General features: G+C 31.7%; 1 protein-coding gene across 1 annotated transcript; it reads left to right on the top strand.

Annotated features, from left to right (window-relative positions):
- The first annotated feature begins 10,113 nt into the window (after positions 1 to 10,113).
- LOC125870008 (uncharacterized) lies at positions 10,114 to 10,794 on the top strand. The gene has a single exon (XM_049550380.1). It carries the CDS (start codon positions 10,114 to 10,116, stop codon positions 10,792 to 10,794), a length of 681 nt encoding a protein of 226 aa, XP_049406337.1.
- The last annotated feature ends 3,876 nt before the right edge of the window (positions 10,795 to 14,670 follow it).

Here is a 14,670-nt window from a genome sequence, read left to right as displayed (position 1 = left end):
TCCGATGTATACGCCCCATCGAGAGGACCCAATATACCCGGCCAAAGGTATAGAGGCATGACTGGCGTGATCACTAACTGATATTGCCTACAGAAGGGACTTACACCTACGCGGCTCATAGTTCTGGGACTATATGGGTACGCTGAACCCTAGTCCAACTCGATATTATGCTACTCCCAATAGATTAAGTGGTTAACACATTATGACTGAGTTTTTGTATATAATGGATAACTCAAAACTGAACATGTAATCTGAGAATGCAACAATTAATCTGATAATGATGCATTCATAAACTGAGGATGTATAACTGAATACATTATGACTGAAATACTGAATAGCTCAAAATACTAACATGTAGGTACTTATACTTGAAAACTCCTTCTTAGAAAACAATTCAAAATCATATTATACTATGATCATTGATGACTTGGGAAGTCATACTGCATAAACATTGATGGTATATCTAGATACCATACTGTTCATATATTGATGACCTACTCGATTGTCATACTAATCATGTTTTAGAAGGTCTTTCTAAAAATTCATCTTAACTTTCTCAAAAACTCAAGTGTTATCTTAAAAAAAACTTCTCAAGATTTATAACTCAAAATAGGGTTTATACTGAAATATACTGATAATATGGCATTCAAAACTGGAGCATATATGTCTAAATAACTAAAATATCTGACCTAGCATTTGTAATTCAAGAACTAAAGAAATACATAGCTAGGGTTTTGAAATTCATGCAATAAACTGAGTACAAATATGATAATCTGATTTGGGACATATTCGTAAGTAATTCATGATAATCTGCTGAAATTCTAGAAACCTAGGTTTGTTCATAATCATGAAATCAAGAATCTGACTGAATTCTAGGGACCTAATGGGAGAAAGGAACCCACTAGTGAAATCCCACATACCTGGTGACGAATTCCACGAAGAAATCTTTAGATTTCGAGACTGGAACTGATGGAACCTTGTTGCGTTCTTGAACTAGGGTTCTTGACTTTTTTCTCCTCTCTTGATTTTAATTTTCTATGTTTTGATTAATGATTTGACTTAGATAACTTCTAGTTATGTTTCTAGGCTTAAACTGACTAAAACTTCATGATTTAGGGTCTAAACGACGTATCTTAGGGGTTGAACGAAATAGAAAAAGACCAAAAGACCCCTGACTTAATTGCTGTCGCAGTGACCGACGAATTGGACCTACGGGCCGTAGGTCAATCGACGGTCCGTAGATTGGGGTCGTCGGTCAAGTCTGCCCGACAGGGCTTCACTAAAACGAGCATAACTTTTTACTCGGAGGTCGAATTTTAGCAAGCTCGGTGGCGTTGGAAAGAGAATTCAATTATCTATCATATCATAGGTGATGGGACACCTAATTCATTTTGTGCTAAGAGTTATGACCATTTGAAGTTGACCTAATCAACAATTTTCCTCTAACTGGCTGTGACCCTCATCTACGGTCAACCTACGGACCGTGCATCGAATGACGGTCTATGATGGTCGACCGTAGTTCATGTCAGAGGCTGGGTAAAGGAGTCTTGATCCACGAACACAGACCATAGACCGTGGTCTAATCTACGGACCGTGAGTCTGTCCGTGAGTCGGGACTTAGCCGATTTTCTGAGCTGGTTTGGGGATGGGTTGCAATGGTGAACCACGGACCACCAACACGAGCTGTGGTCTGACCTACGGTCCGTGGATGGCAACCGTGGGTTGCACCTACAACTTCTCAAAATCTGTATTTTTGGTTTGTTTCGGATATAGGGTGTTACATTAAAGTGTTGTTTCCTTGAGTTGTTTGAGTTAGATGTTGTGTACATTTCTTGGGTATCTGATTCCGAAGTGAATTTGAGAAAAGGATCACAAAACGAGATCAAAAGTTCATCGAATTTTGCCTGAAGGGAAGGCTGGCGCGACGCGCCCCCATAGCGCCAAGCAGGCTCGGGTGGCGCACCAGCAGTGCGCCATTTTGGAGCTCAAGTAAGTTGGGACTGGCGCGGCGTGCCAGGCACGTGCCCGGATCATCGTTTTCTACTAGTGTTTCATCATTTAGCCCGTTTAAGTCCTTCTAAAGTGTACTAACACTTCCTATTGATTCTAACTACTCTAAATGACTTCTAAGCATCTAGAAATCATTCAGAAACATTAATCATAACCTTGAATCCATAAATTCAAATTCAAGGAAAGTTAAGAGCCAAGTCTAGGAAGTTCTTAGAGTCCTTTTAAGAAGTCTCTTGCAAATGTTTTTAACTTTGTTTTAAGACTTAAAGTTCAAGTTGAGTAAAGAGTAAAGATTGAAGTTCATTTCTTCAAAAGTATATGGGACTATGTATTCCCAAAGGGTTTAAAATGTTTTCACATGTAAATAAGAAAATGAAACCTTGATTTCCAAAGAGCCTTTGAGCTAGTTTTCAGTAAAGAGTAAACACTTTCATATTAAGCGAGAGAGGAAAATTAGATTTCCAAGATAGCCTTTGAGCTAAATTCTTGAGAAATTAGCTCAAATCACAGAAAGAAGTATGTTTTTAAACATAAGAGCTAGTATCATATTTTGAGAGCAGTATTGAGCACCGATATGGGGAAGAGTTCAGACAACTCACAGCCTCCATAAACCATGTAGCCACCATGGGTAGAAAAATGTCATACTTTTTAGATGATTCATTTAGTGCTTTTTAGCATAGACTAGTGGATCCACTTAGTAGTTTAGGTTCTATACCCTCAACAAGGTATAGGACGGCTTTGGCAGCATGAGGCAAAACGCTGTATCATCACAATAACTCTTAAGTGATGGTTGTCAGTTAGAGAAACTCCCACAGAAGTAATTGTATTCTTATATACACAGTTTAAATGTATTTTTGCATATATTTCAGAGTTATATTGTATTTTTGCATACACACAGAGTTGACATCATGTTTTAAACACCTTTTCTTTATATTGCCCTTGTTTTAAACTGCTTTATATTGAAATGAGTTCAGTTATGTTGAGCCAAGTAAGTTCTTCAGTTCCTTTCAAGCTTATGTCTTGTTTTAGAATTCCTCTCGGATACTCGTACATTCAATGTACTGATGCCATTTGGCCTACATCTTATTATGATGTAGACACAGGTAACCAGGATCAACTTCCAGCGCATCGTTGATCCAGTTGAGCACTCAGAGTTTTGTGGTGAGTCTCATTGCTTCCGAAGGATCCCTTTTATTGCTTTCAGTTTTATTATTAGTTCTTAGGATGTCGTGGGTCTTGTCCCGACATCCATCTCAGTTGTTTAGAGGCTTCATAGACAATCATATGTGAGTTCTTTAGTCTTTTCATTGTCATTATCTTATGTTTAGACTTGAGTTCACCTTAATGGCTAGTTGAATGTTCTTTTATAACATTCCAGTTTATTACATAGATTTATCTTTGTTGAGTTAAGTCTTCCGCTGAGTAAGTAAGTTAGGCCAAGGGTTCGCTTGGGGCCAACAATGGTTCTCGAGTGTCAGTCCCGCCAAAGGTGTAGGCTCGGGGCGTGACATATATAAATTATTGCCCTCTCTCACTCGCCTCTCTCCTCCTTCTCCTAATCTCGCTCGCCTCTCTCCTCCTTCGCCTAATCTCGCTCGCCTCTCTCATCCCTCTCCCATTCTTGCTTGCCATATATACAAATGAATATGTATAATATACAGTTATCTAACCGATATACAAATACAATTCACCTCTCTTCCACTATCTGCCCTCTCTCGCTCGCCTCTCTCCTCCCTCTCCCAATCTCGCTTTCCACATATATAAATACATATGTATAATATACAATTATCTAACCGATATACATATACAATTCACCTCTCTCCTACTCTCTGCCCTTCTTCGCTCGCCTCTCTCCTCTCTCTCCCAATCTCGCTCACCTCTCTCCTCCCTATAACATGTAGCTACGAAATGTAATTATCAAACTATAAATACATATGTATAATATACAATTATCTAACCGATATACATATACAATTCACCTCTCTCCCACTCTCTGCCCTCTCTCGCTCGCCTCTCTCCTCTCTCTCCCATCTCGCTCGCCTCTCTCCTCCCTATAACATGTCGGTACAAATTGTAATTATCAAACTATAGCTATGGAGTAATTATGCTATTTTGAGTGGCTATATGCGAAAGTTTCTCTAAAATATATTATGCTTGTTTGGTAAGAAATTGACACATTATATTATAAGTGTATTAAAATGTGATATACACGTATTATCCATCAATAAAACTTGTATAATATGTGTTTTATAAATTTTTATTTTTAATATGTATTAAAACTGTATTAAAGTGATCAAGTGAAAAAAATTGTTGCTATAAATAATAAATATTTTCTTAATATAGTATATTTTTGTAAGTTTCCTTGTCATTTTATGAAGTTTTATTTGTGAAATTTAAAACTTCATAATAATGGCTATTTATCGGATTATCTTTATTGAATTTGAATTTTCTAAAACTATAAAGAGACGACACTTGTTCCAGTTATTCTTGCTTTTGTTGACAAAGGATCATTGTTTTACTTCTTCCAAATTGAGCCTAAAGTTTTATTAATTCCTAAAATATATCATATCAAATTATACTTGCACATATAATTTTATAAAGACTTATCCAAGGTAAAAACTTAAACATAAATGTCAAAGTTGAATGTTTCTAACCGATATTTAAATTTGTTACTCCTATGCCTCAATATTTAAATTAAACAATAATATTGTAATATATATACCTATAATTATAATCACAACAAAATTGTAATATATACAGAGTTCCAATCACAACAACAAAACTATATAATAAATCATTAGATTGTCATACCGGTTCAGAAACTTTAAGATCGAGATTTGTGTCCAAAGAACCTACAATGCGACCAGAGAGTAGCGTTGCACCGATAGAAATTACCACAGGTCGGACAACTGAGACGCTAATTTAAATATAATTAATATTTAAATTAAACAATAATATTGTAATATCTGCCTATTATTATAATCACAACAAAATTGTAATATATACAGAGTTCCAATCACAATCACAGAACTATATAATAAATCATTAGATTGTCATACATGTTCAGAAACTTTAAGACCGAGATTTGTGTCCAACGAACCTACAATGCGATTCGAGAGTAGCGCTGCACCGATTGAAATTGCCACAAGTCGGACAACTGAGACGATGATCTTGAACTGAAATACTCTTGTGACAGGACTAATAGTGTTTCTTGAGTAAATCGGTGCTTCCAAAGGTATGATTACATTGTGTGCATTTATGATTCATTGTGGATGGGGTGAGACCAACCGGGTGGAATTGACTATGAGAAGAAGAATATCGCCAGTGAGAATGAGAACACGATGAAGATTTGGAAAATTGCGAAGAAGTCGCAGATAAATCGCAATTTGTAAACCTTTTGGCACAAAGTGTATGGAATCTTCGAGTAAGAATTTATACAGGTTTTGGCAGAGTAACCATATATTCGTTCCGTGAAACCTATTTTAAATGTCATTTATAAAGTAATTTTTTTTCTCTATGATTTTAAAATATAATAAATAATAATACGAAGATATATATATATATATTTTTTTTTTCTTTAAAGTATCATATTTGCCCTTAGTCATACTTTTTAATATAGGAAAGAAGGATAAATATATCCCCAAACTATCGTAAAAGGTATACAGATACCTTCTGTCATACTTTTCGGACATTGGTACCCCTACCATCCAAAAACCAAAGCATATTTGCCCTTCACTCTAACGGAAGACTAATTAGGGACACATGGTGCAATCTTACGGATCAACCCGATTTGACCAATTAATTAACCCAAAATTCAAATACCCGCCCATCGAACTGTTTAGCCCACCTGATACACCCATTCTCATTTCTCTCAACTCTTTCGTTCATCTCACAAACTAAAAACCTTAGTTCATTAGAGGTAAACTACTCACTCGTCTTTGTCGATTCTCGGTGGATTCGCTCTGGTCTGATCATTGGTACTCACACTTTCACTTCGTTCATCTCGTAGATCTTGTTTGTGTTCGATTTTTACTTGTATTGTCATTCGTATTGTGTAAGAAATATGTTGTTGAGTTTCGATTTTTAGTGATATCTTTACTTTTTATCTAGAATCTGCATTTTATAGTGATTTTTAGGGGTTTGTTCACGTTTATCTTAAAAAATGAATTGTGGTCGTTCTTTCGTTTTCTAGGGTTTTACTTTAGTGCCATTTTATGCGGATTTGTTAGGGGTTTGTGCACCTTTATGTTAAAGAAATGTTTTTTTTTGTTTGTGTTTCAGATGTATTGCTTATGTAGTGTTGTTTTCTGGGATTTGTGGATTTTTTATCTTTTTTTTCCCCCATTTTCTCCATCCTTTTCTTTATTTCTTTATCTTCTTCTTTTGTCTATTTGTTGCTTGTTTCTCTACTCGGTAGGATTTCCTATTATTTTTGACTATTTATTGATATTTGTAAAGTTAGGTAGGCCCATAGGAACTAGACAGGTGTATAATTGATAGTTGATATTATTTACATTTGTACAGTTAGGCAAGATCACTTGTTTAGTCTTAATTTACATAGCTTATTTGTTAATTAGTATTGTGTAATTGGCTCAAATACTTAACAGGGACCACTTATTTAATATTATTTTAATTAATTCATCTGTTAATTAGTATTGTGTAATTAACTCAAATACTTAACAAACTTAAATCTTGAGATAATATCTCAGATGATCATTCAACTATGAATAGTTCTCTAAGAAAATCACTCAACTATGCATAGTTTTCTCAAAAAGTCACTCAACTTTATTTTGTAACTCAAAAATCACTTTTTATCTAGAAAGTCTCTCAACCAATTTAGACGATTTTTCCATTAAATTTTATCTAACTAAATTTTTTGTTTTAAGCTAAATTTTAAGTAATAAAAAGGTACCAACTATTTCTTAAAAATTATTGAATATATATTGATTAAAGATAAAAATCCATCAAGGTGCGTACTAGCAGATCTGAATCAAATATCTTTTTAAATATTTTTCTGCTTTTCAAAATCAACTTACCTTAATTGATAGGTACCGTTTGACTTGAATATTTTTAAATAAATAATGGGTACCTTTTTATTTGAATATAAATTTTTAATAAATAATGAATCATGGAGTTACTAATTGAATCACAATTACTTTCAGACATAGTTTAAGGTCTGATGGAGGGAGACGACAAACTGACTAAGAAAAGTCGAAGATGATCGAAGAATCAATGCGAAGAATTGATGATGAACTAGGGTTTTAGTTCGTGAGATGAATGAAAGAGCCGAGAGAAATAGGAATTTTTTTTTAGGTTTTTAGAATGAAAGAGCCGAGAGAAATAGGGAAAATTTGATTACGTATTCCAAATCCTTGTTCATATAGGATTTGGTTTATAACTATAAAAAGAATGAGCTCCAATTATAATTCTAGTAACCTATGGAGGCCTGGACTGGATTGACCAACGACCTCCTTGTTGAGATTGCAAAGCTTGTTAAAGTGATTGAAGATTTCACTATTTTCGGTTGTGTTAAAGGACTGGGCTATTCCTTTACTTTCATACCTCCTATTTTTAACTACTAATGCGAGTTTACTGCTTGATACCGTGGTATCAAAGAGGAAGAAGTAGTGCTTCAGTAAAAAACTACTCAGTTACTAATAGAGGCATGATAAAATTTTATTACAAAAATAATAATCAAATCATTATTTATATCATCATAATATATATTATATTATACTAATTTTATTTTATTTTATCATGTCATCATATATATTATTAAAAGTGGGAAGCTCCAACCTTCAAGGTTGACTTACCATTTTTCCCCTCCACTATATCACAATAAAATTAATTTATTTATTAAATACTAATATTTTAATTACATAACGGTGGAATATGAAGTCCACTAACTACACTTTAATTTTTTAGTTATGACATTATAATTATAATTGATTAGGTTAAATTCGATTAGAGTAGAAGACAAAATAATGTATAAAACTCTTTCAATTCAGTGACTAATCTTTGAATTTTGAAATCAAAATAAAATTTATGTATCATGATTCAATGTGCTCCATTAACAAATTTTGGTAGGTGAAAAGACAATCAAATATCACTATAAATACCAGTAAATTGCTCCCTAGATCATCATATTCTTTTCTTTTCTATTATCTATTTTTATCTTTTCTTCTTCCTAGATGATGATATAGATAGATGCATGTCGTCAAGAAGCTAACTAAGGAGAAGAACATATAGCTTCAATTTGAAATTAAAAAGAGAAGCTTTCTTACAATATAGTTCAAGTGTTAAGCTTAGAAGTAAAAGATATGACCTATATATTCCTTTAGATCTTTTTTATGTTAGCTTATGATTTTAAATTTTTCTTTTCATTTTGGAATTAAGGTATTGTTGTCCAAAATAAAATTGGTATGCAACCCATATTTTTATGTAATTATGTATCATTTTGTATTGTTATGATTTTTTTTTCTTTTGTTTTTGTGTTATTATTCTTTCAAGTGCTACTTAATTGACAAAATTTTTATTGATACATGATGAGTTTGATAATACTTGAATAGTTTATGCAATATGCTTTTGTTTAAATACAAGTAATTTAAATAAAGATTGCTAAAAGATTACTACTTTAAATGAAAGATATTGATTGTGTTACTTTATTGTCTATCTAACATATGTTGCGAACACATACATATATTGTTCATTTTCACCCTTTTGTTTCATTTTTTTTTCTACAATTTATACAATATGGGATTTAACAATTTAATTTTCAAATAAAAATGAGAGTTACATTTACATTTATGTGACACTAAGCCTAATAATTTTCTTAAACATAATCATTCTATATTAACGGTAGCTTTCCGTAGTGTTAAAACTCAAATCGTTGGTATGATGACAACAATTTTGCTTTTGGACATTTTGATTATTTCTTTATGAATTTCTTCGACCCTTAATTGTTACTACTAAAAATTATTCTCAAATTAAAATCATATAAAAAAATATTATGAGAATGGAGTAATTAAGCTTCATTTTGTTTAGATATTAGTAATATAAGTCAACAAGATCATTCTATTAAAAGTGGAAAGAGTAGTCAAAAGTTGAATTACTAAATGTTCTTTAAAAATATATTTATCATTTTATTTTTTTTATAAAAATTAATTGTCTACTAAATTTAATTGGAAAGACCTTTCATCTACCTTTAGACCTGTACAAATTCTATGAACTTTTTATTTACAAGTTTAATATGTGTCGTGCATTTATTTTCTTCACTTTCAACTTCCAACCGTTTAAACATATCATATTCTTTATCAAATTATATATACCTTTATTCAATATTTAATTGAATATATATGTGCCGCAGGTGAAGTTACACATTATAATTCTCCTTTTATAGGTCTTGATCTAACTAAAAAAAATAATTAAAAATACACATGACACTAGAAACATAATTTCACCAAAGGTATTTTTAGTTGGTTGGGAGGTAATATAAACATATGTTTTTATTTCTTTACTCCTTTTTGCTTGAGTGTTGGTATTTAAAAATGTTATTTTTGCCAAATCAATAGATAAAGAAGAGATTGTACATTATACCAAAAGAAATAAGGTCCAGTTTGGTAATTAAAGACAAAATTAGAAATCAAAGTAAGAAAACCAAAGATTTCTTTGGAGAAGTATTTCTTCCTTTAAGAGAGCTCGCCAAGTAGAATTAATATATGACTTTAAGAATTTGCACTTCTTTTTTAGTATATAATTTATAACTCAAACAGGTTTCTTAATACTAATATTTAGGGTTTAGACAAAGAAAAGGTCAATTTGTTGAATCCTTTCTCATGTAGCCTAGTTCAACTTCCTAACTAACTTCCTTAAGAGATTTACAGATTTCTGACAAATTATATGAAGGTCTATTGTTGCATCAGAAATGCGGTGTGAACAAGGATTTGAATTTGTATATTTCTCCAATAGTATTAGTCAAATATGCGAAAAGCCAATCCTAATATGAGAAAAATTGATTACGTATTCCAAATCTTGTTCATGTAGGATTTGGCTTATAAATTTATGTTTATAAATATAAATATAATTTTATAATTCTAGTAACCTATGGCGGACTGGGCAGGATTGACCAACGACCTCCTTGTTGAGATTGCAAAGCGTGTTAAAGTGATTGAAGATTTCATTGTTTTCGGTTGTGTTTGTAATTCATGGCGAAAAGCTTCTACCAAGGACAATTTTGATGTGCTTTCTCCTCAACTTCCTTTACTAATGCTCCCTCAGAAAGATGATTATCGAGAATTTTACTCTCTTTCCAAGGGTAAAATTTCACGGAAATTGTACCTCCCTGAGGCTAAAGGGCGAGAATGTTTCCCATCTCATCAAATGGGATGGCTTTTCACCCAATCATTAGACGTTGGAGAAGAGGTCCGTTTGTTGAATCCTTTCTCCGCTACCAAAATTCAACTTCCTATCTTAATTGAAGAGCTGGAGTATCCCTACATCATAAATGCTATTTTATCTGCCAATCCTTCTTTTACCTCAGATTATGTACTCGTCATTTCATATCACACATATGTTGAACAATTTGCTTTTTGGCGACCTGGAGATATCAATTGGACTCAAATTAACCTCACAAGAACATATGGTGGAGTGTACAATATGATTTACTACAAGGGCCAATTTTATTTTGTTACTTGGACCGCTGAATTAGGTATTATTGATGTTCAAGGACCTGAGCCACGCGTAGACTCTCACAAAATTTACCCTAACGATGATAAGAAGTTGTAGTGAAAGGTAATTTGAAAGAGATTAACAACTTGGGAGATTCAACAATTTTTTTGGGATTTAATGCAGCAACTTGTATCGACTCCACTATATTTACAAGGGTCAAGCCTAATCATATATATTTTACTGATGACTGGTGTGACGATGGAGAAGACATAGGATGTTACAATCTTGAAAATGGAAATATTGAATCTTTTTATCCTGGATTATCACTAAATTATATTTTCTCGCCAACTTGGGTAATACCATCATTATGATGCCAACTTGGGAGGAGTTATTTGTGCTATATGTTCAGTAATTTTTTTTTGCAATTTATTATAATCTAGTATTTGTTTTCTTTTGTGATTTCAATCAATAACAACTTTATGTTATTTGCTTTATTGAGTTAGAACTTTTTGTTGCTTGATCGAATGATTGACTTGGTTGGTTGCTTTGATTATAAGTATGAAAGAGAAGTGCATGATCACTTGTGGTATAAGTTTGTTGGTCCTTTTCAATTACTGTATTTCTTTATTCTTCCATATCCTTAATAGCAGGTTGGTAATAAATAGTTTCTAAACTTTGTATTTCTCCCATACCAAATCACTTGATCTTCAAATTTTATTCTTCCGTATACATGTCATATGTTGCGTTCTACTATCAAATCTCGACAACTGGAATTATTGGGCACACATTGTCCTCCATGATATGATACACCAATTATAAATGATATTTCCGTATACTTGCCTACTGGCAGTTAGCTTCTGTTTTCTAATAGTTTTCTGGCGATATCTCAATTGGAGTAAATTTGATATCGTTGAGTGGATAGTTGTAGTGTCCAATATGATTTATTACAAGAGACAATTTTATCTATCTTGTTATTTGCAGCAGTGAAATTTGTATTGTTGATGTTCAAAGTCCTGACTGGATAATTTATAAAGGACTCGTTTCAACAACACTAATCATGTTAGAGATAAAACAAAAGAGAAGCAACAAAACTAAACTTAGATTGATCAGTTGTTAACCCCATTTTGAGTCAAGTTAAAAAATAAAAGAAGCTTTAACATGGATTCTAACAATATGATCAACTAGCATACTATTCAGATATAATTTCATCCAAAGCAGGCAAGGGGTAAGTGATAAGGGTGACAACTACAATACCCCGAGATGAACTCGAAACACACACGACAGACATGGCAATGAACAACAAACTGGCCACCAAGCGGCACACAAACTTGTCAAATACAACACTTTAGGGGATGAACAATAGACAGCAAACCTGAAGAGAAAAAAACAGAGCATATAGCAACTCTATTCCAGAATATTTTTTAGCTCTATATTGTGATTGAACGATACTCCCTTCAATTGACCGACCTACATTCAAGTAAAGCTTGTCAAATAATCAAATAAGAAAGTGATTTTTCAGAGCGTAAACATTCGAGACTGCGAGTTATTGGGGTATATTACTAAGCAGTGTATCAGTACTCATCCACGGATGCATCAATGTTACTGGCTTCAAAACTAACATTTAGGGGTCGTTTGGTACAAAAACTAATAATACATGGTTTATTTTTATCAAGTGTTTGATTCATTATTTTCCACCTCATCTTGTGTTTGGATTAAAACTTTATAAAAAATTTCTTTTCGATTATACCCTTAAATTATTATGTAATTGAGTTAAAGGTAAATAATTGTCAGACAATATTATTTTTTATGGCCTTCTAACTAGCTATGAGAAGAAAAATTTTGTTGTCATGCTTGTCTTTTTTTCCATTTAAATTATTTGAGGATAAATTATGACCATCTTAGTAAATTGTTCACTTACAAAATGTCAATTTTCAATTTAAAAAAGATAAACTATATATCACATTAAAAATTGAAAAGGCGGTAAACAATAGTAAAATTGAGTAAATCATCTACATTTATACATAAAAATTGCAAGTTGTAGTTTTAATATGTATGCNTAGTTCCTTGGCTCTGATACCATATATATATATATATATATATAGTATTAATTTGTATTGGATTTATTTAGTACAAACAACTCTCTCTAAATAATTTGCAAGCTAATTTATTTAAATAAATTTACTAGTACAAATATAAAAAATAAAATAAACAAAATAATTAAAATGATTTGAAGGATATTTTTGTCTTTACATAGACTTATCCCATGATATTATATCATATGTATTACTATTACTAAAATATCTCCAAATGAAAGGTATTAATCATACATCCTATAATACCATGTAGGAGGTATAATTAATCCATGAATTAGTTATACATAGGCCCAAATTTCTACCAAACATAGTACTAAATAATACCACACATAATACATGGACTATTTATTTTAATGTGCGCCTACCAACGACCCCTTAATACTACAAACTAACAAAATTGAACTACTATAAATATAATTTAGGCTTAAGTCATCAGCGGCCCCTTAAAGTTGTCCGCATAATTTACTTAGACACTTCAACTAAGATTAGTACCTATTACTTTTATCAATTCAAAAATTGTTCCTATTAGGCATTTTTTGATAATCAACAAAATATATGAAGAGTGTGTGATACACTTGTGGTGACGTGGCAAAATGGCTAATTAAAAAATAACATGTGGCATTGGGCCCCGAAAATTATAAAAATAATAATTTTGTTTAAAATTATTTCAAACACTTTTTATATCTAATTTTTTTAAAAAGAAAAAGAAAAAAATGAAAATGTCAACTTATTCTACCCAACCCCACCCCTACCCAACCCCTTTTCATCTTCATCTTCTTCCCAAAACACATTCTTTCTCAAATCACAAAACCTATTTCTATTCAAATAACTTGAAGATTAGCTTTTAAAAAAGATATATATACATTTTCATACTAAGAGTGAAGAAGAAAGAAAATTTTGCCGGCGATTATTCATTTCTACATCGATGACAAATTGAAATTGATAGCTCAAAAATTAATTCTTTCAAATTTTTGAATGTCATTTTTGATAAATTTAATGGGTTTATATATGAATTTGAGTAAAAATCTTTGTTCAAAAAATTGTGATAAAACAAATATCGGCTAACTTTTTTTATAGGTAAAAATCATTTATCTTCTTTCTTCTTCTTCATATTTGTTCCTTATTTTTATGAGATTTGAAATAAATCATACGAACTTTCAAATCTGAATCTTTATAGTTGATTTTCATTTATCTTCATATTTGGAAGAAATAATATTCCATTTTTTATTAAAAAAAAAAAAAAAAACAACGTCGGAGCTAAAATGAAGAAAGTTTTGCAAACTAAAGTATGAAGAAGATGATAGGTAGGGAGTGGGGTCCTTTTCTTTTTTGAAAAAAGTGTAAATGAAAGAAGAAAAATGTTTTTAAGTTAATTATAATGTCAAGTGTCAATAAAAGAAGAAAAAATGTAAAAAAAATTCAAAAAGACACTATTTTGAATCTTTTCACGCGCTTTAGGGAAGTGCAAAACACATTTTTTGCCATATCAACATTTTGTGTTTGATAGGTACATGTTTTGAACAATTTAGGTGTTCAATAGGTGCAAATCTTAGTTGAGGTGTCTAAGTGAATTATGCGGACAACTTTAAGAGGGGGTCGATGACTTAAGCCTATAATTTATTAATTTACTATCGGGAACCTCAAATTGTTAAAAAATCGATAACCCTCAAAATAGGAATGTAAATGAAGTCCAGTCGTACCTATTACAAGTCTTTTATTAAGAAAAAACAAGGAAATTAAAAAATAAAATCACTCAATTCATATTACCTTATATGAGAAACTTTGATTACCGTAATTAATTTGACTTTTCTAAATCCTTGATTTAAATTAGGATTTGGTTTATTAATACTTATTATAAGTATAAATAAATAAATCCCTCCAATTGTTTTGTAAGTTTTTC

The sequence above is a fragment of the Solanum stenotomum genome, chromosome 7 (genome assembly GCF_019186545.1).
Source record: "Solanum stenotomum isolate F172 chromosome 7, ASM1918654v1, whole genome shotgun sequence".
In the NCBI taxonomy this organism is placed as follows: domain Eukaryota; kingdom Viridiplantae; phylum Streptophyta; class Magnoliopsida; order Solanales; family Solanaceae; genus Solanum; species Solanum stenotomum.
The sequence above is the reverse complement of the archived record's forward strand: the minus strand, read 5'-3'. Positions and strand labels throughout refer to the sequence as shown.

Bases quoted from the DNA above. Each gene is read 5' to 3' on its own strand.
- LOC125870008 (XM_049550380.1), top strand. From the start codon at position 10,114: ATGGCGGACTGGGCAGGATTGACCAACGACCTCCTTGTTGAGATTGCA.